Source organism: Erpetoichthys calabaricus, chromosome 12, assembly GCF_900747795.2.
Source record: "Erpetoichthys calabaricus chromosome 12, fErpCal1.3, whole genome shotgun sequence".
Classification (NCBI taxonomy): domain Eukaryota; kingdom Metazoa; phylum Chordata; class Cladistia; order Polypteriformes; family Polypteridae; genus Erpetoichthys; species Erpetoichthys calabaricus.
This window is the reverse complement of record NC_041405.2, coordinates 11,204,917-11,230,299: the sequence shown is the minus strand read 5'-3', so window position 1 is coordinate 11,230,299 and position 25,383 is coordinate 11,204,917. Positions and strand designations below refer to the sequence as shown.

General features: G+C 39.2%; 1 gene segment (V, D, J or C); it reads left to right on the top strand.

Annotated features, from left to right (window-relative positions):
• The first annotated feature begins 1,173 nt into the window (after positions 1–1,173).
• LOC114661845 (tyrosine-protein phosphatase non-receptor type substrate 1-like) lies at positions 1,174–24,056 on the top strand. The segment is given in 6 exon segments: positions 1,174–1,282; positions 4,101–4,424; positions 9,482–9,781; positions 10,337–10,636; positions 20,137–20,265; positions 23,643–24,056. Coding segments are annotated over 6 exon segments (1,215 nt in total).
• Positions 24,057–25,383: the final 1,327 nt, after the last annotated feature.

Here is a 25,383-nt window from a genome sequence, read left to right as displayed (position 1 = left end):
GATGGATGGATTTATTGTATGATGACTTGAACATAATTATACATTTATGGATAATTTTAGTCTTCAATAACTGTAAACAGCTGATAACCCGCAAGTCGCTTTGGATAAGTCTGTTTATGTAAGCGTTGTCAAAGGAGAAACAGAAATCGCGTTACTATAACACACAGACGAATTTTCGTTTGTTTCCCTTTATCTCAGCTTTCTGTCGGCGTCCTCCCATATTTATCCTCCAGTTTTTACCTTCTGCATGTCTACCCCCTCCATCGAGAGCCGCTGGCCCGTTTGTCGTCGGGTCGCGATGATCTGTTCTCCAAGTTCCAAGTTTGTCAGATATGTAAGGCTCTCGGTGATATTTCCTAATCGGTATCTAAGCCAAGACTGATTTGGAATGTCCCCAAGTTCTGAAAGAAATCAATCAATGAACGTTCTGCTCGGTGACGTCACAGTCATGCCGCTGGCTGTGATTAGTCCGCTCACACTGAATGAGTACACTTTTTTTGGTCACGGGAAGAATCAAGTACTGTATAAGTGAGGTGTTTTTGCTTGGATAGGCTGAGGGGCTCGCGCACCTGCAGGAAAGTTTGTTTGCTTCATTGGTAGAGAATGAGGTAGAACTGTTGCTTAGCCTGGCGAAAGGGTATAACACAGCCCTTAAGGGTGGCATCGATGCAAATAACAGCCTAGAGAATCAATTACCACTCGTCCAATACTCGTGTATCTAAAGGATAAGGAAAAGCACGGGAAAACCCCCGGAAGACGAGCAGAACGGAGAGCGCCAAGGCCGGTATTTGAACCCCTTTCACTTGGTGCTAAAACTTGGCGTGGCGGTGCTATAAATTGACGGGTGCTCAAGTGGGTTTGAGTAGCTGCCACATTTTTTTTATATTATTATTTTTTTTTAATGCATCTCATAAATAACAAGAACTTTACTAAATAGCATTGAAGGGGAGCGATGTGCATTTTTCGGTTCTCATTCCTTTCAAAATGTCACTTTCCTTCTGAGCAACAGAAAAAACAAACTCAAAAGGAAAGTGTCATGGGTGAAGTCTAGGGTCCTGAATTCTATACTTTAAAAAAAAATCATGTCCCTCCCTTATTAAAATGGCTGTCAATCAAACCATAAATACAGTTTGATTGACAGAAAGGGGAAGATAATAGGCGGGGCTAAAGACAAAGTCGACTCATTTAAGCGTGTTTCAGAAGAGTGGAGTCATTTGTTACCACACACTGAAGATGAAAGGCAGTCGTGCAGCATCTTGCTCCTGGATATTGTACTTGATGGGTGAGTAACCTCACGGGTCTGTTACACGAAGCGGTGTTTTAAACACTGGACGATTCTATAGTGTAACAAAGTATAGCAACGTCAATTTGTCGCACAAAATATAAATAGGAAACTTTCATTAGATCTTAAAAATTTAATCGAAGGTATAGGTTTTCTTAAATCGACTTTCTGTCTATGTCGAAAAGGTGCAGACGTTCCAGAATACAAGCGAATGGGCCACTCTCTAGTAGGACACGCCTGCGCATACACATGTCCGCTACAAACCGCTTAGAGTCGCCGGTTTACCGAACCTGGAGGAAAGCACAAGTGCCTATGGTGAAGTACGCTGACTAATAATAAAAGTGCTAAAATTGGTCTTCAGAATGATGCCAAAGGGGGAACTATTTCTGGTTGCTCCCATAAGGAACCTTTATTTATTTAGATCTGTAACAGGCCATGAACAGATGAGAACAGATTTGCGAAATACCAGTTTTAAAAGGACTGTTACTGTACGCAGTAATGCTAAGTTCAGGCCTTTTCTTTATGTGTCACTATCCTCCTACGCTCCTAAAAACTAGGGTTCTGGGGTGGTTTTCCGCAGAGCAATGTTACATGGGAACCATTTTTGGTTCCCAACCGATCTACCTATATGAAGGTTACAGAAAAAAAAACAAAACTTTTACTTATTTACACCCGTTATACGCTCCATACGGTAAATAACCTAGATGGTAACAGATTTGCGAAATACCAATGGTCATTATTTAAAAAGACTCTTGCTTCAAACAATCACACGGGCTAAGTTCAGGTTTTCTTTATCTGTTATGTCCTACAAAGAAGCTTACCATACTTTTGAAGATTATTTTTTTTTCCAACGTATTAGAAAGTTATTAAAAGTAGAAAGAACTTCATATGCAAAAACCCTTCCCAGAATGAAATGGTGCTCTATCAAGAAATAATTTTACGAGGAACCGCATAATCCAATGCAGAATCATAAAATACCCTTAAAGAACCAGCATTTGTAAGGTCGTAGTTGCAACAGCTCCGTTATGTATTTTCGACGCCCCCCAGGCGCTGGCCCTGCCACTCACGGATGAATCTCACGCCCGCTCGGTGTGCAGTTTGCACGTTCTCTTCGTGTCGGTGTGAGTTTCCTTGGGGTACACCCCGGGTTTTCTTCGATTTCTCCAAAGACGCGAGTCCTAAATTGATGCCTTGTGTCTACTCCTGAAAATCTGAATCGGATTAAGTGAGTATGAAAAGATTATTTCGACATTGTCTCAGTGGCGTATACTCGAGTTCGTGCTGCTCGGGGTGGGGCTACAATTTATCTGAATATGTTAACCTATTTAAATTGAAAATTAAAATGACGTATAGGGAAAAATTAAGATAAATTTTGCATATTCGTATATAGAGAAACAGCAATCATTTTTCACATATTATTATTTGTAAGCATCAACTAGACAAATATAGACGCACTGATAAGCCGTGTTGTAATTATTAGTTTAATATAATACGCTGTGAAAACCAGAACCAGTGTAGTGTACAAGTGATACGAGCAAGAACGCATTCGGATTGATAACGAAACGAAATTGTAAATTGTAATTTAGTCGTTTATCTTAGAAATTATTATCGGTGTAATGTTTACGTTTAAGACCTGGGGACCCGGGTTCGCTTCCCGGGTCCTCCCTGCGTGGAGTTTGCATGTTCTCCCCGTGTCTGCGTGGGTTTCCTCCGGGTGCTCCGGTTTCCTCCCACAGTCCAAAGACATGCAGGTCAGGTGGACTGGCGATTCTAAATTGGCCCTAGTGTGTGTGGGTGTGTTTGTGTGTGTCCCGCGGTGGGTTGGCACCCTGCCCAGGATTGGCTCCTGCCTTGTGCCCTGTGTTGGCTGGGATTGGCTCCAGCAGACCCCCGTGACCCTGTGTTCGGATTCAGCGGGCTGGAAGATGGATGGATGGATGTTTACGTTTATTTTTGTTAGTGCCTCAATTTCAATGCTGTGTCTGATGCCGTCACAGAAAAAGAACAGTCTGAAAATGACTTTTGAAGCATTCGTGGATACAAATCAGAGAATTTTACTTTTTTTCATTTATGAGTGATATTTTTCCGAACCCTGCTGCTTACATACGAATTGTACTGAGCCTTTTGGCCAAATAATTCCGCCCCCAACAATGTGCGGACCGCCCTCTCCGCCAGCCCCTAGCTACGCATTGTCTGCATAAGCTTCACATTTCTTAACTTGCATCTATCGCTTAGTTTTGAACAATTATTTTTTATGTCATATATTACCGAAGTTTTTCAAATGATGTGTTTACTTTTCGTCTAATCAAAATGCATGCGATCAGTGCCAACACTAGCACGTCTCGTTTTAATTCAGTATAATTAAGCGCAATGCGATTAAAATGATCGGTGCATGTTTAACGATGTTAAATTTATCTTTTGCTCACACAGTTTACACTCGGATATTTTTGAATTTCCTTTGGAAGCGTTGGTGTCTGCCTAGCACAGTTTATACAAATTTAATTCTCACATGTAATCTGTGTTAAATGCCACTATGAAACAGAAACTCGTCATTTAGTTCACCCCCCCCCCCCCCCCCCCCCCCAAATGATAGAGTTGCCTTGGTGATTTTTTTTTTCCCGTGAAAATTATAATTTACGTTTTAGTTCAAATTAACTTTAACGTGTGCATAGAAATATATGATCACTGTTTTATAATACTGTATAACAATTTGAACGTTTTGAATAACAGCAGTAATGTTTGTGAATGTAGTCACATTATTTTCTTTCTTTCTTTCTTTCTTTCTTTCTTTCTTTCTTTCTTTCTTTCTTTCTTGCAGCGGTTTCTTTCGCCCTGGAAGTCACCGAGTCCCCCTCCTCGCAGTCCGTTCTGCTCGGTCAGACAGCGCAGTTTTCGTGCACACTCTCCAGAGGCAAAGCTCGTTATTTCTACTGGAGAAGAATCCCGCTGTTTCCTAACGGCACTTGGGGGCATGAAGAGGACGTGGTCGGTGGCATCCAGCAGCAATCTAACTCGTCCAGTGTCCTGGTTATTAAAAACGTGTCCGTTTCTGATGCGGGGAAGTACATCTGTACCGCTTTCCCAACTTGCCCTGGAAATAGTCAGTTAGTTGTAGGGCATGGAGCAGCATTATCCGTTAAAGGTAATGTAATATAGTTACATTTTTCATACTTTTTTTAGTTGGTTTTCTGCTGGTGGTGTCTCACTCGTGGGTTGGTTCCTACTTGGTGCTCTAATAAAAATGCAATGACACTTTAGTTGGTTATGTGGCTCCATAGAACCATTGCTTGATGCAGAACCATTTTATTCTGAGAAATAATGTTTGCCTATGAAGTTGGTAATGGCCTATAGATGATCCTAAAGAGAGGCAGAGTATTCCCTGTAACAGTCAGGAGACTGGCATGGGATGCCCTAGACCGTCAATGTATATGTGCAATGGGCACTAGCCGGGGGCCCATGATGTTTCTGATGCCTATGTCTGCTGTCAAAACAGGGGCCCCAGCACACTAGTTTGCCCCGGGGCCTATGATGCTGTTACGTAGGCCTTGAGGATGCCCACGTGGTGTGACAGAATTCTCTTACCCAATAAGGAGGCCAGTGTAATGGAAGGAAAGTATAATGGGTGGAATGGAATGTTTGGCATTACCTTTCCTGGTCAGAATACCAAAAGAATTGGTAATATTCTAATATACAGAAAAAACTGGAATCTGTAATGTCTAGTATGTGACCTTAGCCACCTGTGTAATCATAAGAGTCCTCTTAAAGTCACAAGCTCAGTGGTATTTCATAAATCTATTATCTATTTATGGAGCCTGCTGTAGATCTAAATCAGGCATTCTTAACCTTTTTTGAGTCACGGACCCCTTTAAGAATCTAATAAAAGCTGTGGACCCCCTTCCCCAGAAATATTCATATACACACAACTTTGCATGCAATGAATACAATATACTTTATCTAACCTGCGTGGAGTTTGCATGCTCTCCCCGTGTCTGCATGGGTTTCCTCCCACAGTCCAAAGAAATGTAGATTAGGTGTGTGTGTGTGTGTGTGTGCCCTGCGGTGGGCTGGCGCCCTGCCCGGGATTTGGTTCCTGCCTTGTGCCCTGTGTTGGCTGGGATTGGCTCCAGCAGACCCCCCCATGACCCTGTAGTTAGGACAGTGGTTCTCAAACTGTGGGGTGGGCTCCTCTAGGTGGGCATGAGGTAACAAAAAGGAGGGGCGCAAAGATGTGAAAAAAGAAAACGAATCAAAAATATGAAAAATACATCTACTGAAAGCAAAACAAATTAACTTAAACTACATTCTGATACTAGAAAAATAAATTTAGAGTTAGATAAATGTCGATAAAAATTAAGTAGGTATAATAAAATATGCATCTATGATGTATCATTAATTAAAAAAGAACAAATTGGTATTAGTGGGCTCCTTTCAAAAAAACGTTAAGGGGGTGCGATTAAAACTGTTATGAAAACTCGGGTCGCAAATACTTAAAGGTTGAGAAATGGTAAGTTAGGATATAGTGGGTTGGATGATTGTCTTATACATATATGGCATACACTAAGTATTATTAAACTTTAAAGTAAACATTCTAAAATAAACACTCCTCTTTATGCAAAAAGTAATGGCCACTCATTATAATTATGAAATACAATACACTTGTGCAAATTAAAACAGATCTACTACTACTACTATGTTTTCTACTAACATTACTACTACTACTACTACATCTACTCTAAATCAACAATACCGGGCTGTATAGTGAATATAAATATTAATTTTTATCTGACCCTCACTGAACCCCTGAAACCCATTCATGGAACCCCTGATCCCTGATCTAAATAAAAGGTCCCTTCTGGAAACTTCATGTGAATGGATCTTATGGGCACCAATAATATTTCCCCAATGGCACTGCTGTAAAGAACCACTCTGGTGCCTTGATTTTTTTAGGAGTGTGCCCAATGCTCTCAGAGTAGGCTCCAGCCTGCTGTATCATTAAAATAAAGAAATGAATTAAAGGTTACTGCATAAGATTTAATTGGTAAAAGTCGCTTTTAAGGGGCACTTAAAAATCCAAAGCAGATAGCAAACAGCGAGTGATCCAATATCCATTCTGGTGTCAACCAGTTCCTCTCTAAAAGTGTCCTCCACGACTGAAATGGTGACATTACACTGCTGAGGCTGACACTCTGGACATCACTCTTAAAAATAAAGATTACAAGGTGGTTCTTCAGTCTGATGCCATAAGGAAAACCATTTTTGGGTTCCTAAAAGAACCATCCGCATAAAGGTTCCAGAAAGAAACTTCAAATCCATGACAAGGTCCATAAATAATCCATAAATGATAATGGATTTGTAAAATTTCAAATGGGTTCATGATTTTAAAAGGAGAGCAACACAGGCTACTTTCAGGTTCCAGGTAGACTACAACACATTAAAGATTTCTGTTTTGTCCACATATTAGGAAGCCCAAAGAATCCGTTTCACATCCAAAGGACCCAACATGGTTCTTTATCAAGCGATGTTTCTATGAGGAACCACACAACCCAGTAAAATGCCAGTACAGAACCAGTAGTGCCAAGAGTGCAGAGCACCAGCTATTTTGATCTTGGACTAGCAGTGCTTGGGAGATCTCAATGTTTAGGGAAACTGAAAAGTCTGAATCATTTTTAAGTCTCTAAGGTATCTAATTTATTTGTCTGTTTTTTTTTTCCACTTAGTTCAAGATTAATTAAAAAAGCACGAATGTTCCCCAAAGAAACTGATAATATAATACAGCATGTAGTAGTCACAGCGCTGCTGCCTCGCAGTTGGGAGGTCTGGAGACCTGGGTTCGCTTCCCGGGTCCTCCCTGCGTGGAGTTTGCATGTTCTCCCCGTGTCTGCGTGGGTTTCCTCCGGGTGCTCCGGTTTCCTCCCACAGTCCAAAGACATGCAGGTTAGGTGGATTGGCGATTCTAAATTGGCCCTAGTGTGTGATTAGTGTGTGGGTGTGTTTGTGTGTGTCCTGCGGTGGGTTGGCACCCTGCCCAGGATTGTTTCCTGCCTTGTGCCCTGTGTTGGCTGGGATTGGCTCCAGCAGACCCCCGTGACCCTGTGTTCGGTTTAAGCGGGTTGGAAAATGGATGGATGGATGTAGTAGTCACAAAAACGTACAAGATGTAAGCATCTCAAAGTAATTCCTACTTATCACGCACTCTGACTGATTCTGAAGCAGATAGAGATACTCTAACAATAGCAATTAGAAATTTTGATGGGTCACTGTTAATTTTGTCAATTGTAAAGCATCAGGGTGAGATAAAGAAACGAATGAGTTGTCCCTCAGTAGCAAGAGGAACAATATGAATTCCATCCTGGTTATGGAACAGTAAACCAGCTCTTCTCATTGCTGGAGGGTGCATTAGAGTATGATAACCCCAGTTTACAATTGTTTTCTAGATTTGGGAAAAGCATAAAACCGTGTCACTCTGCATGTGTTATGGGAGTTGCTGCAGGATATTATTGGTTAACAGGGCCGTTCTTACATACTACTCCTTCGCTTTATGAATGCAGTGAGAGCTGCTGTATGTCTGAATACTTGGTGTCAGCTCGCCACTCCTGTTTGTGGTTTCCTATCAAGTTATATCTGAGGATGAGGGGGTGTCCAGTTGGGGTGGTATTGTTGCCTTACTCAGATGATGTTGTCCTCTTTGCCTCATCTGACTGTGACCTTTGCCATGCACTTGAGTGATTTGCTGCTAAGTGTTAAGTGGCAGGGATAATGAAAGGCACCTCCAAGTATAAGGTCATGGTTTTCTCTCAGAAAAGAGTAGATTGCTCTCTCCAGGTCAGGGGGGGAACAACTGCCCTTGTTGGAGGAGTTCAAGAATCTTGGGAATCTTGTTCATGAGCAATGGAGGAAGACAACATGAGGTCGACAAGCTGTTCTGCGGATATTCTACTGGTCCATGGTGGTGAAGCTTGAGCAGAGTCTAAAGACAAAGCTCTTGGATTAGTCAATTGACATCCCTGTCCTCACCTATGGTCATGAGCTGTGGGTAAAGACCAAGAGAATGAGATCGCGAGTACAAGCGACACAAATAGAGGTTTCTTCGCAAGGTAGCTGGGCTGACACTCCATGATAAGGTGAGAACCTCAGCAATTTGGAGAACCTCAGAGTAGAGATGCTGGTCCTCCTCATTGGGAAGAGCCAGTTGAGATAATTTGGCATGTCATAAAAAATATACACAAGCCAAGTGTCTCGCACTAGAGCTGCTCCAGGGAGGTCCCACTGGGTGGAGACTCTGCAGCAGATCTAGGACACTCTGGAGGGATTGGATTGATTATATCCCTCTCAGATGGCTTGGGAATGTCTGGGAACTCCTCAGGAGAGCTGAAATCTGTAGCCAGGGGACAGGTTAATCATGGCTGGCGTTGTTATGCCTAACTTTCACTAGGAAAAGTGGATAAGAAAATGAGATGAAATCTTTATATGTAACAAAGGAACATGTGATTTCTGAAGCATCGGACATGGGTGGATATGTTCTTTCATTCACTGATTCATTTTCAGAGCCTACGTATCTTATTCACAGTCTAGGGGGAGCCTGTCCTGGAATCATTGAGCACAATGCAGGGAATAACCTTGAGTTAGGTGCCAATCAGTCATAGGGGGTTCACAGAAATCGAAATTTTCAAGCACTTGTACTCGTTTAAAATAATAATTGTAGATGTAAAATGTTAGAAGGAAAGCCTAGAATTGAGAAGTCAATCAAAATGACACCTTTTATTGGCTAACTAAAAAGATTACAATATGCAAGCTTTCGATGCAACTCAGGCCTCTTCTTCAGGTAATCTCCTGAATTGCCTTGAAAGCTTGCATATTGTAATCTTTTTAGTTAACCAATAAAAAGTGTCATTTTGCTTGACTTCTCACTACATTCAAAATGGCTAACACGGTACAACACCCTCGTAACTAAGGAAAGACTAGAAAACCATTATACCATACCACTAACTAATCAAAAAGTTATGTATTTTTCTGTAACGAATCATCATTTTCTCCATGTGTATTATACTCACAGTAATACAAGAAAGGCAAGAAGCTCTACACAGATGTGACAACAAAGTTTTGTTTTTTTAGATTTGTGAATTTTATTTTTGTAAAAAAAAATGTTAACAGGACCTTCATCATTTTTGCTCTTCTCTGCAATGTCTTGTATTGTCTCAGCCATCCCGAAGCTGGAGATTCTCTCAGATTCAACAGCTAACAAGCTTGATCACCTTACCCTGACTTGCAGGGCTATGGATTTCTACCCACCTAACGTCACTCTCCTCTGGGACCACTCTCTTCCTGGGGTGCCTCACGCCACACAACAAGAAAACCCCACAACCCCGAACAACGGGACATTCAGCAGCAGCTCTGTTCTGCATGTGAACACCTCGCTGTGGAGGCCGGAGAAAGAAATTGGATGTCTGGTGAATCACAGCTCGGTGACACAGCTGCTGAAAAAATACATTAAGAGACCAGGTGAGGATATTTGTTTCCAGTTGAACAATGGAATTGTGCTACCATGTCCATCTCCTTGTAATCCAAAAAAAAGGAAAATGGAATAATAACATTCAAAGGGCGGTCTCTAGTTTTTCATCATTTGTTCTACCAATTCCTGCATTGATGTTACTGTGTTTTGCTCCATAGACCACATTTTAGTTCTTCTTTCGGCTGCTCCTGTTAGGGGTCGCCACAGTGGATCATCTTCTTCCATATCTCCCTGCCTTCTACATCTTGCTCTGTCACACCCATCATCTGCATGTCTTCTCTCACCACATCCATAAACCTCCTCTTTGGCCTTCCTCTTTTTCTCTTGCCTGGCAGCTCTCTCCTTAGCACCCTTCTCCCACTATACTCAGCATCTCTCCTCTGCACATGTCCAAACCAGTGCAACCCATTAGTGAAATGTGGCCTATGTGTGTAGGCCACATTTCACTAATGGGTTGTTAATCACTCTTGTATTGAGGATATGATATAACTGATTGATTGCTATTTTTTATTAAATTCAATTCTCTTGTTCTGATTTTGTTACAGTGGCTCTCAAAGTAAATCTCAAGTCAAAAGTATCCTTCGCCAGCCCCGACTTCCTCACCCTAACTTGCTCAGCGGTTGGATTCTACCCCTCAAATGTCACCATGTCCTGGGATCATTCCCTCCCCACTAATCTCTCATACAAACCCCAGGAGATGCCCATACTCCTACAAGATGGTACCTACAGCAGCAGCTCCAGCTTGCAAGTAAATAGCTCAGTTTGGATCCCGGGCACGGAGATCGGCTGTGAGGTGAATCACAGCTCTCTGATACGACCGCTGAGGGAAACAATCAGGAGAGGAGGTGAGGCGAAGAACGTGTGCCAGCAATGAAAACTGACATTATGTTAACTTAAGAGGGGAAATTTAAAAAGAGGAATCTGATAATTAAAGGGCTGGCATTTTTTTTTGATGAGTGTGAACACCAAAGAGAGGAAGATAATGTGGAAGGCTAAAAAACAATAAAAAATCTATTTGAATGAGTCAAAACAAATGTGCTTTCTTCAATATAAACAAAGTAAAGAAAATGAAAGAAAGGTCATTTGTTCCACATTTCTGATTGCATGTTTAAAAAATCAGTACAGAAGGTCTATATGGCATTTCTATGTACATTTCACTTTAGTGATACTGCAAGAACTCAATCACTAGAAGATTTTATAATACAATACCATAGATTGTTCATTAAATCAAGTACATTAACGCATATACTCGCAATATTTGATATTTTCACAAATAAATGTAGAATAAAACATGCAGGAAATTGAATCAATTAAACATCTTAAATCATAGACTCCCAACCTTTATTTGGTCAGACCCCACTTTTTCAAAGAGTGATTCGATAGCGCCCTTCCTTGGGTGAACTGTACTATACTATCCATCCATCCATCCATTTTCCAACCTGCTGAATCCGAACCCTGGGTCACGGGGGGGGGGGGGGTGTGTGTGTGTGGGGGGGGGTTGATTGGGGGGTGGTTTGGAGGTGGTCTGCTGGAGCCAATCCCAGCCAACACAGGGCACAAGGCAGGAACCAATCCTGGGCAGGGTGCCAACCCACCACAGAAAGCAGCTGTGGGCGTACTATACTATATATTGAATAACAAGGACAGATTTTTAAAAATAAAAATAATATATTGCTCAAAGTATGATTAAAACAATATATATTATTAAAAAAATGAATATTATTAGTGAGAGGGCTGAGCTTGGTGTGATGACACTAATTTTTCGATGTTTGGTGCTATTTTTGTCATCAACAATCTTAAATCACCGCAATCCACTATTGACAATCTGTTTCTTTTCTTTGTTAATAGATTGTTGACCATGCTAAATCCTCTTTTGGCTAAATAAGATGATGAGAGACTTGTAGATCGTCTAATTCGTGTTGTCATCAGGGAAAAGTAGTGTTTCTTCCCAATGAAGTGGCATAACCGCAAGACTTAAATGATTTGTTGTTTGGTGAAAGTGAAATCCACATACGCGAGTGGCAGAGACGTGAAGTGGCTGGTGTGTAGCGCAGGTGTGGGGGTAGGCAAGCGAAGTGAGCAGGGGGTGAAGCCCCCTAGTTTTTAATAAGCAGGTCCATATAAGCTTTCCTTTGTATGTGATCTGTAGGTACCACACTGTAATTTTAGGTTTACGCATGCTCTGAAGCAATTCCGAAACAATCTGGTATTGATTTTTTAATTAGTTATTTCCAAGGGGAAATTCACATACTCCAGCAGCAGCATACTGATAATAACAATATTAAATTAAAGAGTGATAACAATGCAGGTATACAGACAGACAATGACTTTGTATAATGTTAATGTTTACCACCCCCACCCCCCCACCCCCCCCCGGGTGGAATTGAAGAGTTACATAGTGTAGGGGAGGAACGATCTCCTCAGTCTGTCAGTGGAGCAGGACGGTGACAGCAGTCTGTCGCTGAAGCTGCTCCTCTGTCTGGAGATGATCCTGTTCAGTGGATGCAGTGGATTCTCCATGATTGACAGGAGTCTGCTCAGCGCCCGTCGCTCTGCCACAGATGTCAAACTGTCCAGCTCCGTGCCTACAACAAAGCCTGCCTTCCTCACCAGTTTGTCCAGGTGCTCACCACAACCATCTGAAAGAACATCTGCAGCATCTTATTGCAGATGTTGAAGGACGCCAGCCTTCTAAGGAAGTATAGTCGGCTCTGTCCTCTCTTGCACAGAGCATCAGTATTGGAAGTCTAGTCTAATTTATCATCCAGTTGCACTCCCAGATATTTATGGGTCTGCACCTCTGATAATCATGGAGTCCATGAGGGGCATGGGTCTCCTAAAATCCACCACCAGCTCCTTGGTTTTATAGATTTCTTCGAGTGTGTGCACATCCTTCTGTGTGTCTTCATGTGTGTATGCATGTATATTTAAATAAATTATGTATCTCAAAAACTATTCCTGCAAAAATTTAGCAAATCAATAGGCCTGGACCAATAACTACATGAAACACTGCAAAAATCCTGATTAAATGAAACTATTTCTATGGCAGTTGTCATTGAATAAAGAGCAAAGAGCAGGATATGGAGATAAGAACCTGGACCAACCTGGACCTAAAATAATAAGCATGGAGCCTGTAACAAGACTAACACAATGCAACTTGTTTGAAGAAGATAGGTCCATTATTTCAGGTTCATGTTTTTCAGAAATTCCCATTGTGCATACTATAGGTCTTAGTATTCAGGGCAGATATCTCAGAAACTGCTGATTTTAAGTGTTTCTGTCTTTGCTAGAATGCAATTATCCAGATATTCCACACAAAGCAAAAAAAAATGTTTTCCAACAAAACTGTTGAATTTCAATATTCCACAGAGACAGACGCACACCTACAGATACCATGCTAAAATGAATGTTTCTCAACATTTTCAACAACTAAACTTAACTATTTTTTTTATTATTTGCATCTTTATTTATTCTACTTGAGAAGAAAATAACATTGCCTAAAATCAAGATCAACATATACAACAAATTATTTCATAATCAAACTAGAAATAAAAAATCAGAAATTATAAAAAAAAAAAAGAAAAAGATAAAACCTGACAAAAACAGAATTAAGCTTGTTAGCAAATTTTTTTATCCCACACCAAGGTTTCATAAAGGTGTGACTTACCCAATGGGAGGTTAACTTTCTCGGATTATATTTCCCTGACAATAAGGTGGCACAGTTGTGGTAACACACTAATGTATGGTGGTACAATCGCTGGATGTCAGTTGCCAGCTCAGTCACTGCCACTGCTGTGTATTATGGAGATGGGATGCAGGTTAGCGGTTGGTGCTACTGAATCACATCTCCAGGACCAGAGTGCGAATTCCACATGTCAGTCTCTGCGCAGAGTTGTTTTTCTAAGTCTTTTCAAGATAAACATATATTAAATACATAAAATATGAAATACATAAAAGTATATTAACACATTTCATTTATGTTTTGTATAACTGCAGCACAATTGGGTTACATTTTTTAATAATTTGGAAACAGCCTGACAGCCTTCTATAAGAAATTAGGAAATTTGACAAATGAGAGGAGACCATTCAGTCCATCAAGCCTATTTGTTCAGCTAATAGCTAAGCTGTCCCAATATCTCATCCAGATTCTTCTTAAAGGTTGTCAAAGTTTCTGATTCTGTGTCTTGGTAGTTTGATGCAGAGTCCCGCAACTCTTTGCGTAAGAAGTGCTTTCTGGCTTTAGTCCTAAAGTCACTTCCCCGTCATTTTTACTGGTGTCCTCTTGTATGTGATTCACCATTAAGCTGAAAAAATGTTGCTAGACCTATTTTATCAAAGCCTTTGAGGATTTTAAATACTTGGATGTGGTCCTTACACAGTCTCATGTCCTCAAGTCCTGGGACATAAACCCGTAAGTCCTTTTCAGACATTGCTTCCTGTATGGCAGTGTCTCCCATTTTGCAATTATAACTGAGTTTCCTTTTGCCCAAGGTCTGGCACTTCGCACTTTTCAACATTATGGCTTAACACCCAAAATTCTTTGACAAAATGCTTAAATGAAAATGATGTTCTCTTCTGCAGTGATCATGCTGACTGCACAATGGACAAGCGATTTCAGAAACCTGACTTGCAGTGCTGTGGGATTCTACCCTCCTAGTGTATCTCTGACATGGCACCACTCCCTTCTGGGGATACCCAACACTACCGAGCTAGAGGACCCCAAACTCCTCCAGGATGGCACTTACAGCAGAAGCACAACTATGCAGTTTAACGCTTCTCTGTGGAGTCCAGGTATTGAGATTGGGTGTGAGGCAAACCACAGCTCTCTGATACAGCCATTGAGGAAGAACCTGATGAGTGAAGAACAGCAATCGGACAAATGTGAGTGTCAACCTACAAAAATAACAGGTTCATGACAAATGAAATATATATATATATATACATACAGTATATATATATTACTGTGTCACCTGGCTTAAGACTACATTTAATTATTTCATTGGCTTATTTTATTTTTCATCTATATATACAAATTAAACAATGTTTAATTAGTTATTTTAGTTCAGGCTAGGTGAAAATTGCAGCCTATGCATTTAAGTACAGAAATCAGCCAAAATTAGATTACTAAAACAGTAAAGTCATAGTATTGAATTATTTTACGTCTGAATACTGCTCTTAAATTCAAATAATATTTACGGTGATAAAAAAGACCACCATGCCAGCTAACACTTTTTATAAACTACATTTTAAAGGAGCGCCTTTTCAAATCACATTATCTGGTATGCTTCTCTTCTTCCCCTGCTGGTTTATTTTGAAAAAGCTCAACGGTCAAACTGTTTGTTTTTTTTTTTTAAATAAATTGGCTTTAATTCTATTTATTCTTATAGTTTTTGTGATGCACCTTCCATGGAGACTCACCATCACAATTTTCTTTATGTATAAAATTTGTAAGAATTGACAAACACCAAGTTCCGTTTCACTTCATGGTCAGTTGCGTTCACTATTGAAAAGCTGGCCATACTTTTTGTGAAGGGTACCAAAACTACGTGATATATACGCGAGGGACGTTCAAAAACCTTCGGCACTTTTATATTTTCGTTGGAAAAGGTGGAAGCGGGAATAGTAGTAATTGGGCATTAAAAAGTTGGTACGACGATTGGGAAAATAGGCAACTATGTAGAAAAGTGATGGAATTTGTTTTTGAAATTCTTAATATTTAAAAAAAAGTGCAGAACTTTTTGAACGTCCCTCGTATATACATATGAATATATGTATATATATATGACTGTATATGACTACAAGTCTGCTAGGGGCTGGCACCCTGTGCAGGGTTTGCTCCTGGCATGTTCCCTATGCTACCTGGGATAGTCTCTAGCACCCGCTATGACCCTGGTCTGGATTAAGTAGGTTAGAAAATGACATGAGAAAATGGGTACAAGTGTTTTCCTTTCTAAAAATTCCAAAAAATAAAAATAATCATACGGGAAAAAATCAGTTATACTGCAACAGCAGCAATGTTTTGGCCTTTTAGTGCTGCTTGACTCCTAAGGTTTGCCTGGCCGTTGTCTGTTGGAAGCCAGCATATTCTCCTCGTGTCTGTGTAGGTTTCCTCCGGGTACCGCAATTTTTTCTCCAACATTTCCAAAGACATGCACATTATTTTAATTGGAGATCCTAAATTGTCTGTGTGTGGGTGTTTTCCATAGTGGGTCCAGTGATGTACTTCATACAGGTCTGCATCCTGAATTGGATTCATTTTTGAAGGTCCAGTTTTTGAACAATCATGTTATTAATTTGTCCCTTTAAATGAAAGTAAATTTATACATTCAAACAGTGAAATCACACATTGAAGTGTAATAGTGGGGCACCAGAAAAAAACATGAAGCCAAACCTTAGAATACACCCATTGAATCGATTGTGTCCATACTGATAAAGTGCACGTCCATGAGATCTTCACAAAATTATGAGGTTATCGTTTTGTAAAACTCCACTCACTTTAAAGAAGACTCCTTTCTCTTTCACCTCATTCCTCTTTTACATCCCTATATATATAAAATCCAACATCTGTATGTCTGTCCGCTTTTCACGAGAGAACTACTTAATGGATTTAGATTGAGTTTTTTCTATAATTTGCTTGAACATTCCAGTTGATTTTGCGACATCTCTCATCCCTCTTAGAATCATTGTTCACTTGCAGGAGAGATATATTTGCGCTAATCCGAGACAAAGGTTGCAGGCCGAGCGTGACATCAGGAGAGGGGAGTCGGGCGGGGCCCTCCTCACTGTCCTGTGTCACTACTATGTGGGCGGAGCCACGGGGGACGGTTAGTATGGAACAAATGCTCACACTGAGAGTCATGGTTAGAAACAGCGAGCTCCGAGAATACTAAAGCTACAATTGAACCTTGACAGCGATGCAAATGATAGATGCATGATTTTTGGGTGCGTTCAAGTAAAATGCAAATTCACCAGTTTTTCTTGTCGTCACATCTCCCTGTCCACACGAAACTGTTCAGCTTCCGATGGACTCATTTTGTTGACATTTTATTCCTCAAGTAGAATTGTCAACAAAATTTCATTTTTGTTGCAATATTTTTAATAGGCACTTTGGAATTTGTGATGTCAAATTTTCAAAATGGTTTATTTTGAAAAATTAAAACATTTTCTACAAGCTCAATTACGGAATAATTTATGTTTTTAAATGGACCTCGAAAGAGCAGTTACTTTAACTTGTATATTTTCCTGTTTTACATGTCAGACAGCCACGCCAAACAAATCCCCAATACGAGATACGGAAACAGAAACAGAGCCAGGAATTCCGCAGTACATCAGCTGCTTGTGCGGCTGGGTGGACTTCAATGGTGATTTTACTTTTCCTTTGGGTACAGACATTTTATATTAAAAAATATGAACTTCAATTAGCCAGAAACTTTCTACAACCAATGCCTAACAAAAGGACATCAGTCGATTCAATTTTGACATCATGAGTTAGTAGCTGATGTGTCAATGAAAGATACTTCAGCCACCATATGAGCTGCATATGATATCCTGCATGAATTTGTAAAATGCTTTTAAAAGTGTGTATTTAATACACAGTGGTGTCAGTTGGAGGGTGACACCATCAGACGGGGTAACACTAAAATGATTGTGTAGTGATTTGGGCTGAAATCACATCTGCTCAATGAAATGATCCAGCGTCCATGGACTGAAATCACCAAGGAAGACCACCCAATCCCACATTGACAACACAATTGAGTGTCAAGGGGGCTGAAATCACCAAGAGTGACCTCCCCCCACCACCACCCTTGATGAAACAGTAGAGTGTTCACAGAGCGAATTTACCAAGAGTGACCCTTGATGAAACGACTGAGTGTCAAGGTGGCTGAAATCACCGAGAGTGACCACACGACACCCTGATGAAACAACTGAGTACCCGTGACTTCACTTAGCCACAGACGTTTTTTGATGAAATGACAGTATGGCATGATTGTACAAAAGCTAATTTAAACTTCAAGGATATAGAACTTTATTTGGGTTTGAGAATGTTATATGATGTTTTTTTATACTGCACCGTCCTCCATAATCTGTTCTCTTGCGGTCCTCCTCTAGTGACAGCCTTCAAGCAGTCTGTGGTTTTAAGAATCAAAGTTTGAACTATTTTGCAGAATATATGCCAGTACTCTAGAAGAAAAGACTATGTCTGAATCATAAACGACTGTTTCAATAAGTCTTTTCTTGATATCAAAAAAACAAAACAAGTCCTATCTTCAAACGTTTTGGATGTTTCACCCATGCTGAAAGGTTAAGGTTAGGCCTGGGTAGGTCACTCTACTGTTCTTGTTATGCTTGTGGACAGAAATCACCCAAAAAACCCATTTGTAGAAACACTGGGTGATTTTTTTGAAGGAATGGTAAAATTAAATCAATTAAATTATACAAAAGTTTTTGCAATATTTACACATATTTACACGTATGTTATATTTTGTTTTTTTTTTCTTATTGGACTTCATTTTTCATTTTGATTTGCTCTGACAAAGTTTAACTGCATTCCCATCCCGTTTTGCTTTGTTTGCTCAACAAGTTTTGGATACATCATGTTCTGGACACATTTTGGATGCTTGATACTATACTATAAATATTTCATTATGCATCATACTGCAATGGATACACAATGTCTTGAGAATCTCATTAGCTTTACTTCCAAATAGGCCCCGGCGTCAGGTTTGGTTTTTGGTTTTGATGTCCTTTTTGCCTTCGACATTCATTTCTTATTTTGAAGTTCTCACTTCTGGTTCCCTGGATTTTTCTGACTTCTCATTTTTTAGCCCTTGTCTGTCCTGACAATGTCCTTGACTACGTATCTCATCTCCTAGTCTATTTGTACTACTCAAAATAATCCTTGAACATTTACACTTCCCATAACTGTTTCATGAGGTACAGTGGATAGAAGAAAAAAAACAAAAATAAAGAAAAAATAATCTGAAATAAACCTTTTGATATCATTTTATGATAGTGCCCTGAATTATCCTGCACTATATTTGTGTCCTGACCAGGGACGGTTGCTGCTTTGTGCCAACTGCTATGCTGGTTTCCATCCACACTATGTTGCAAACAGAGTTAATAAATTTAAATCCAATAGTCTGGTTTAGTCTGGTTATCTGAAACTTTATACAACTTTTCATATTCTCTGTGCTGGAGAGCCTGTAATTTGCTGTATTTTCCAGTACTAGGGTGTTGTACCGTGTTAGCCATTATTAATGTAGTGAAAAGTCAAGCAAAATGACCCCTTTTATTGGCTAACTAAAAAGATTACAATATGCAAGCTTTCAAGGCAACTCAGGCCCCTTCTTCAGGCAAAATGTAATCTTGTATTTTCCAATAACTGATGTAACCATAAGGGGGAGCCACTAAGCCCCAAACCTCAGGCACAACATCACCCAACATAATTCCAATTTCAAATAAAGGGTATATGTCAACAGAAAATTAACAAACAAATTACAGCAATCTGTTTTTACTTATAATTTTGATCATAACAAAATATCGCACTTGGAGAAAATGATCAAAATACACTTTCCATATACCCATTATACTTTATTATAACATTCTCAAACCCTTTAATTTCAATTCAGGGTCAAAGGGGGCTGTAACTTGTCCCGACAGAACTGAGCTGAAGGCAGGAATCCACCCAGGCCTCTCACATGGCTATGCATACAATCTACGGTTACCCTACACAACAAAGCGCCTCCACACACAGCGATGTGTTTTTCATTTAATGTACTTTACAGTTAAATGAACTGCAGGCAATAAATCACCAAACTGCGTGTTGTGGCTCTCTGCATTGTCTTAACGTATTTGAAATTGAACATACCGATGCCATATTAGGAAAACGTAATCAGCCTCACATCAGATAAAGATCAAAGGCAGCAGTCGCCTCTTTAGTGTATATAAAAGAAACCCGGAAAGATGCAGCTATAGGTGATAAATGATTTATCCTGTCCACTGATGATAAAATAATAGGTGATGAGAAAATAGCAGGAAGAGCTTATGTGTCTCTCATAAATTGAGATGTATGAAAAGCAACTTATAATATTTCATTACGTATCGCAGAAACATGGGCTCATCCTCCAGAGTACTCGAATATATTCTCAAAATGCTTGAAGAAAGCAATTCCTAAAATCATCTGCCTGAAGGCTACTGGAAGGGGATGAACTGCTGGTGGCAACCAATTTTGACAGCCTGGTCCATAATATTGCGGTACATGGCTCTATTAAGATACTTTTTGAGTGTCTGTTATGCAGAAAAGATGAAACCCATTAAAAATCATTTCCTATTGTTGTATTTTCAGATGTCCCCAAATTTAATGGAATCTACCAGAGCACCCAGTGGTTCCTGCGTATATGTCTGCTGTTTCTGGGTTTGACATTACTGATTTTACCAGTAATTATGGTTCACTTTAGAGCTAACATGAGGATGAGTTGAGTATTTTTCTTTATATATGTATATTTCTGTCTGTTCAAAGGGGCTTAACAGTAAGGCTTTGAGAAATATATGAAAAAATATATCAAATACATAAATATATATTTTATTGGACTCTCAATTGAGTTAAGATTGGCAAAAAATCACACACTTTCAGTGAATGTAACTATTAAACATTTTACTAGAAATTAAATCTTGATGGGCAATCATGCATAGCCACATTTTAGAATATGTGCCTGTGTTTATTTGTTTAGTTACACGAGTATTGGGACATTTATTTACATTTTAAAGTAGAAGGTGTCCTGTTTTTATGCAATTAAAAATTACAGACATAGCCAAATGTATTAGTACCCTTCCACTATTTACATTCAAAAAGTTTCCACACTTTTTTTTAACTCTACTAAGAATTTCAAGAACAAATGACATCACTTTTCTATATAGTCCCCATCATTTGCAATGCAACTTTCCCAGCATAATGGCAACTTTTTAATGCCCAATTACTACTACTCCCACCTTCACCATTTCCAACAAAATATATTTATCCCACCTGAACCTGTAGTTAGGATATAGCGGGTTGGATAAAGAATGGATGTATATACAGTCATATGAAAAAGTCTGGGAACCCCTCTTAATTCTTTGGATTTTTGTTTACCATTGGCTGAGCTTTCAAAGTAGCAACTTCCTTTTAATATCTGACATGCCTTATGGACACAGTAGGATTTCAGCAGTGACATTAAGTTTATTGGATTAGCAGAAAATATGCAATATGCATCATAACAAAATTAGACAAGTGCATAAATTTGGGCACCTCAACAGAGATATGACATCAATACTTAGTTGAGCCTCCTTTTGCAAATCTAACAGCCTCTAGACGCTGTCCTCGTATAGCCTTTGATGAGTGTCTGGATTCTGGATGGAGGTGTTGTTGACCATTCTTCCGTACAAAATCTCTCCAGTTCAGTTAAATTTGATGGCTGCTGAGCATGGACAGCCTGCTTCAAATCATCCCATAGTTTTACGATGATATTCAAGTCAGGGGACTGTGACGGCCATTCCAGAACATTCTACTTCTCACTCTGCATGAATGCCTTTGTAGATTTCCAACTGTGTTGTGGGTCATTGTCTTGTTGGAATATCCAACCCCTGCGTAACATCAACTTTGTGACTTGTGATGCTTGAACATTATCCTGAAGAATATGTTGATATTGGGTTAAATTTATCCAACCTTCAACTTTAACAGGGGCCCCAGTCCCTGAACTAGCCACACAGCCCCACAGCATCATGGAACCTCTAACAAGCTGGACAGTAAGTAGCAGGTGTTTTTCTTGGAATGCGGTGTTCTTCTTCTGCCATGCAAAGCACTTTTTGTTTTGACCAAATAGCTCATTTTTGTTGCATCAGTCCAAAGCACTTTGTTCCAAAATGAATCTGGCTTGTCTAAATGAGCATTGGCATAAAACAAGCGACTCTGTTTGTGGTGTGAGTGCAGAAAGGGCTTCTTTCTCATCACCCTGCCATACAGATGTTCTTTGTGCAAATTGTGCTGAATTGTAGAACGATGTACAGATACACCATCTGCAGCAAGATAGATAGATAGATAGATAGATAGATAGATAGATAGATAGATAGATAGATAGATAGATAGATAGATAGATAGATAGATAGATAGATAGATAGATAGATACTTTATTAATCCCAAGAGGAAATTCACAAATTTTAAAACACGGAGCTGCTGAAAAGGCTGCCACTCTCGGTGGCGCCTGAGTCATAAGGTCTTTGGAGGTGATCTGTGGGTTGTCTGTCACCATTCTCACAATCCTGCTCCTGTATTTTTCTAGGCCTGCCAGACCTGCTGGGTTTAACAGCAACTGTGCCTGTGGCCTTCCATTTCCTGATGACATTCCTTACAGTTGAAATTGACAGTTTAAACCTCTGAGATAGCTTTCTGTAGCTTTCCCCTAAACCAGCGTTTCTCAACCTTTAAGTATTTGCGACCCGAGTTTTCATAAGTTTTAATCGCACCCCCCTAATGTTTTTTTGAAAGAAGCCCACTAATACCAATTTGTTCTTTTTTAATTAATGATATATCATAGATGCATATTTTATTATACCTACTTAACTTTTATCGACATTTATCTAACTCTATATTTATTTTTCTAGTATCAGAATGTAGTTTAAGTTAATTTGGTTTGGTTTCAATAGATGTATTTTTCATATTTTCGATTCTTGTTTTCTTTTTTTCACATCTTCGCACCCCCCTAGGGGTGCCAGCCGCACAGTTTGAGAACCACTGCCCTAAATCATGAGACTGAACAATCTTTGTTTTCAGATCTTTTGAGAGTTGCTTTGAGGATCCCATGCTGTCACTTTTCAGAGGAGAGTCAAAGGGAAGCACAACTTGCAATTGACCACCTTAAATACCTTTATATCTCATGATTGGACACACCTGTCTGTGAAGTTCAAGGCTTAACGAGCTTATCCAACCAATTTGGTGGATTGGCAATCAGCATTGAGCAGTGACAGACATTCAAATCAGCAAAATTACAAGGGGGCCCACATTTGTGCACAGCCAGTTTTTCACATTTGATTTAATTTCATATAACTAAATACTGCTTCACTAAAAATCTTTGTTCGGAAAACACAGCAGTACTCAGATGTTCCTAGGAAATGAAAGATAGACCATTGTTATCTTTTTTTGTTGAAAGAAGAGTAAATTATTATGCAGGCTGAGAGGGATTCCCAAACTTTTTTATATGACATATGACATATATATATATAATATAAATATATACTGTATATAATATAAATATATCTACAGTTAGGTCCATAAATATTTGGACAGAGACAACTTTTTTCTAATTTTGGTTCTGTACATTACCACAATGAATTTTAAATTAAACAACTCAGATGCAGTTGAAGTGTAGACGTTCAGCTTTAATTCAGTGGGGTGAATAAAATGATTGCATAAAAATGTGAGGCAACTAAAGCATTTTTTTAACACAATCCTTCATTTCAGGGGCTCAAAAGTAATTGGACAAACTGACTCAAAGGCTATTTCATGGGCAGGTGTGGGCAAGTCCGTCGTTATGTCATTATCAATTAAGCAGATAAAAGGCCTGGAGTTGATTTGAGGTGTGGTGCTTGCATGTGGAAGATTTTGCTGTGAACAGACAACATGCGGTCAAAAGAGCTCTCCATGCAGGTGAAAGAAGCCATCCTTAAGCTGCGAAAACAGAAAAAACCCATCCGAGAAATTGCTACAATATTACGAGTGGCAAAATCTACAGTTTGGTACATCCTGAGAAAGAAAGCAAGCACTGGTGAACTCAGCATATATATTTAATGTCTGTGTATCATTACTTTTCTTTATTTTAGGATCTGACCTGCAAGAGCCCTCAAAGGAAGCAGTTGAACTTGAGACCCAAAAAAAGAAGACCAGTCCAAGCGTAAGGAACGAGAATTTCAACATTTACGATACACTGATTTAGAACAAAATAAATATTTACAAGACTCTTTGCTGTCCTGTCCTAGTTGCCAGTGAAAATGTCGAGCACTTATGAAAGGATTGTGGTTCCAATTTTCACAGATGAGCTAAATCAGGGCAGAACCAGCTAACACCAGGCTTTTAGTTTCTCTGCCTTCTTTACACATTGTATAGCAACTTTTAGCATACAAACTAAACTGCTAGAATGCGGGGATTAAGTGTAAAAACCTCTATTTCAAACATAGTATCTGTATGGAAGCACACACATAACCAAGGATTAATAAAGCTTCATTCTTTTTAAATTGTACCTTACTTTTTTTGGAACAACAGTGTTAATGGATAATTGATAATGAGAAGCAAAATTCTGAAAATACTTAATATGACAATTATTCTCTTAAATGAAGTTGAGCTTAGTGCCCTGACAGAAAACAGGGTGGGAAAATGAAAGTTATTAAAGTGTCTTTCTGTGTGCATTCTAGTCCATCATCATCAGGCATTAATGCACAAATAATTCAAGCCAGAAGCTACTGAAGCTCAATTCTGCAAATAAACTCTATTAAACTGAATATACTTTCCTTATATATATATATATATATATATATATATATATATATAAAAAGGAATTTTAAACCAAATTTTAACGTTGCTTGCCTTTTATGGCAGCACAATGGTTCTCCCTCTATGTTTCCAAGCCAGAGTTCCTCCTGTGTAGAATTCGAACCTTTTTTCCAGTGAGATTGGTCATTTACTCCTATTATTCTGTTTTTGATACTGTGTCCAGCAAACAATGATCAGTGTCACAAATGGACCAAGTTCACTGTTGGAAATGCATCGTGGAAAATTGGTTTTGTTTACAATACTGCCTCAAAGCCATAATGGAAGCAAAATGACAACAATAGCAACACCTAAGGACACAAATAATGTTACACTTACCCTTTGTATAAATGAATCACAAACTGTACAATGCATCTCTCCCAGAGAGACCAAGTTTGGAATTGCACAGGATGAATGCAGTTCCCTTCCCTCAAAGGAAAAAAATTGAAACACTGATTTCATTCTACATGGTCTGGTAAGCTCACTAATTCATAATATGTATATGTTGGAAAAGGGACATAAGGACAACAGCAAAGTAATAGGGAGTGAAGAAGTTAAACCCTGTTTAATATTTATTTAAAGATCTTCTATAAAAAGCCAAATTTCTCCCGGGGACAAATTTTGTTTGTTCTTTGTTCTATCTATCTATCTATCTATCTATCTATCTATCTATCTATCTATCTATCTATCTATCTATCTATCTATCTATCTATCTATCTATCTATCTATCTATCTATCTATCTAATACTGGTATTGCAGCTGGTAAAACACTGAAGAAAACAGAGAAGGTAATAAATCTGACTGGACCAATTCAATGATAGCCGATGAAATTATACCATTCTGATGGCATTTTGTATGGCATTGAATCTGAAAGAGTATCTTCTTCAGATGGGTGAATGACAGTGTCACATACAAAATGAACTGCTATGTCCCCATAAGAGGTACACCCAGCTCATCTGTTTGACAATATATATGTACAGTATATGCCTGTAAATAAACTAAGTGCTCTTAAAGAACCTCTGCATGGAGCACACCATA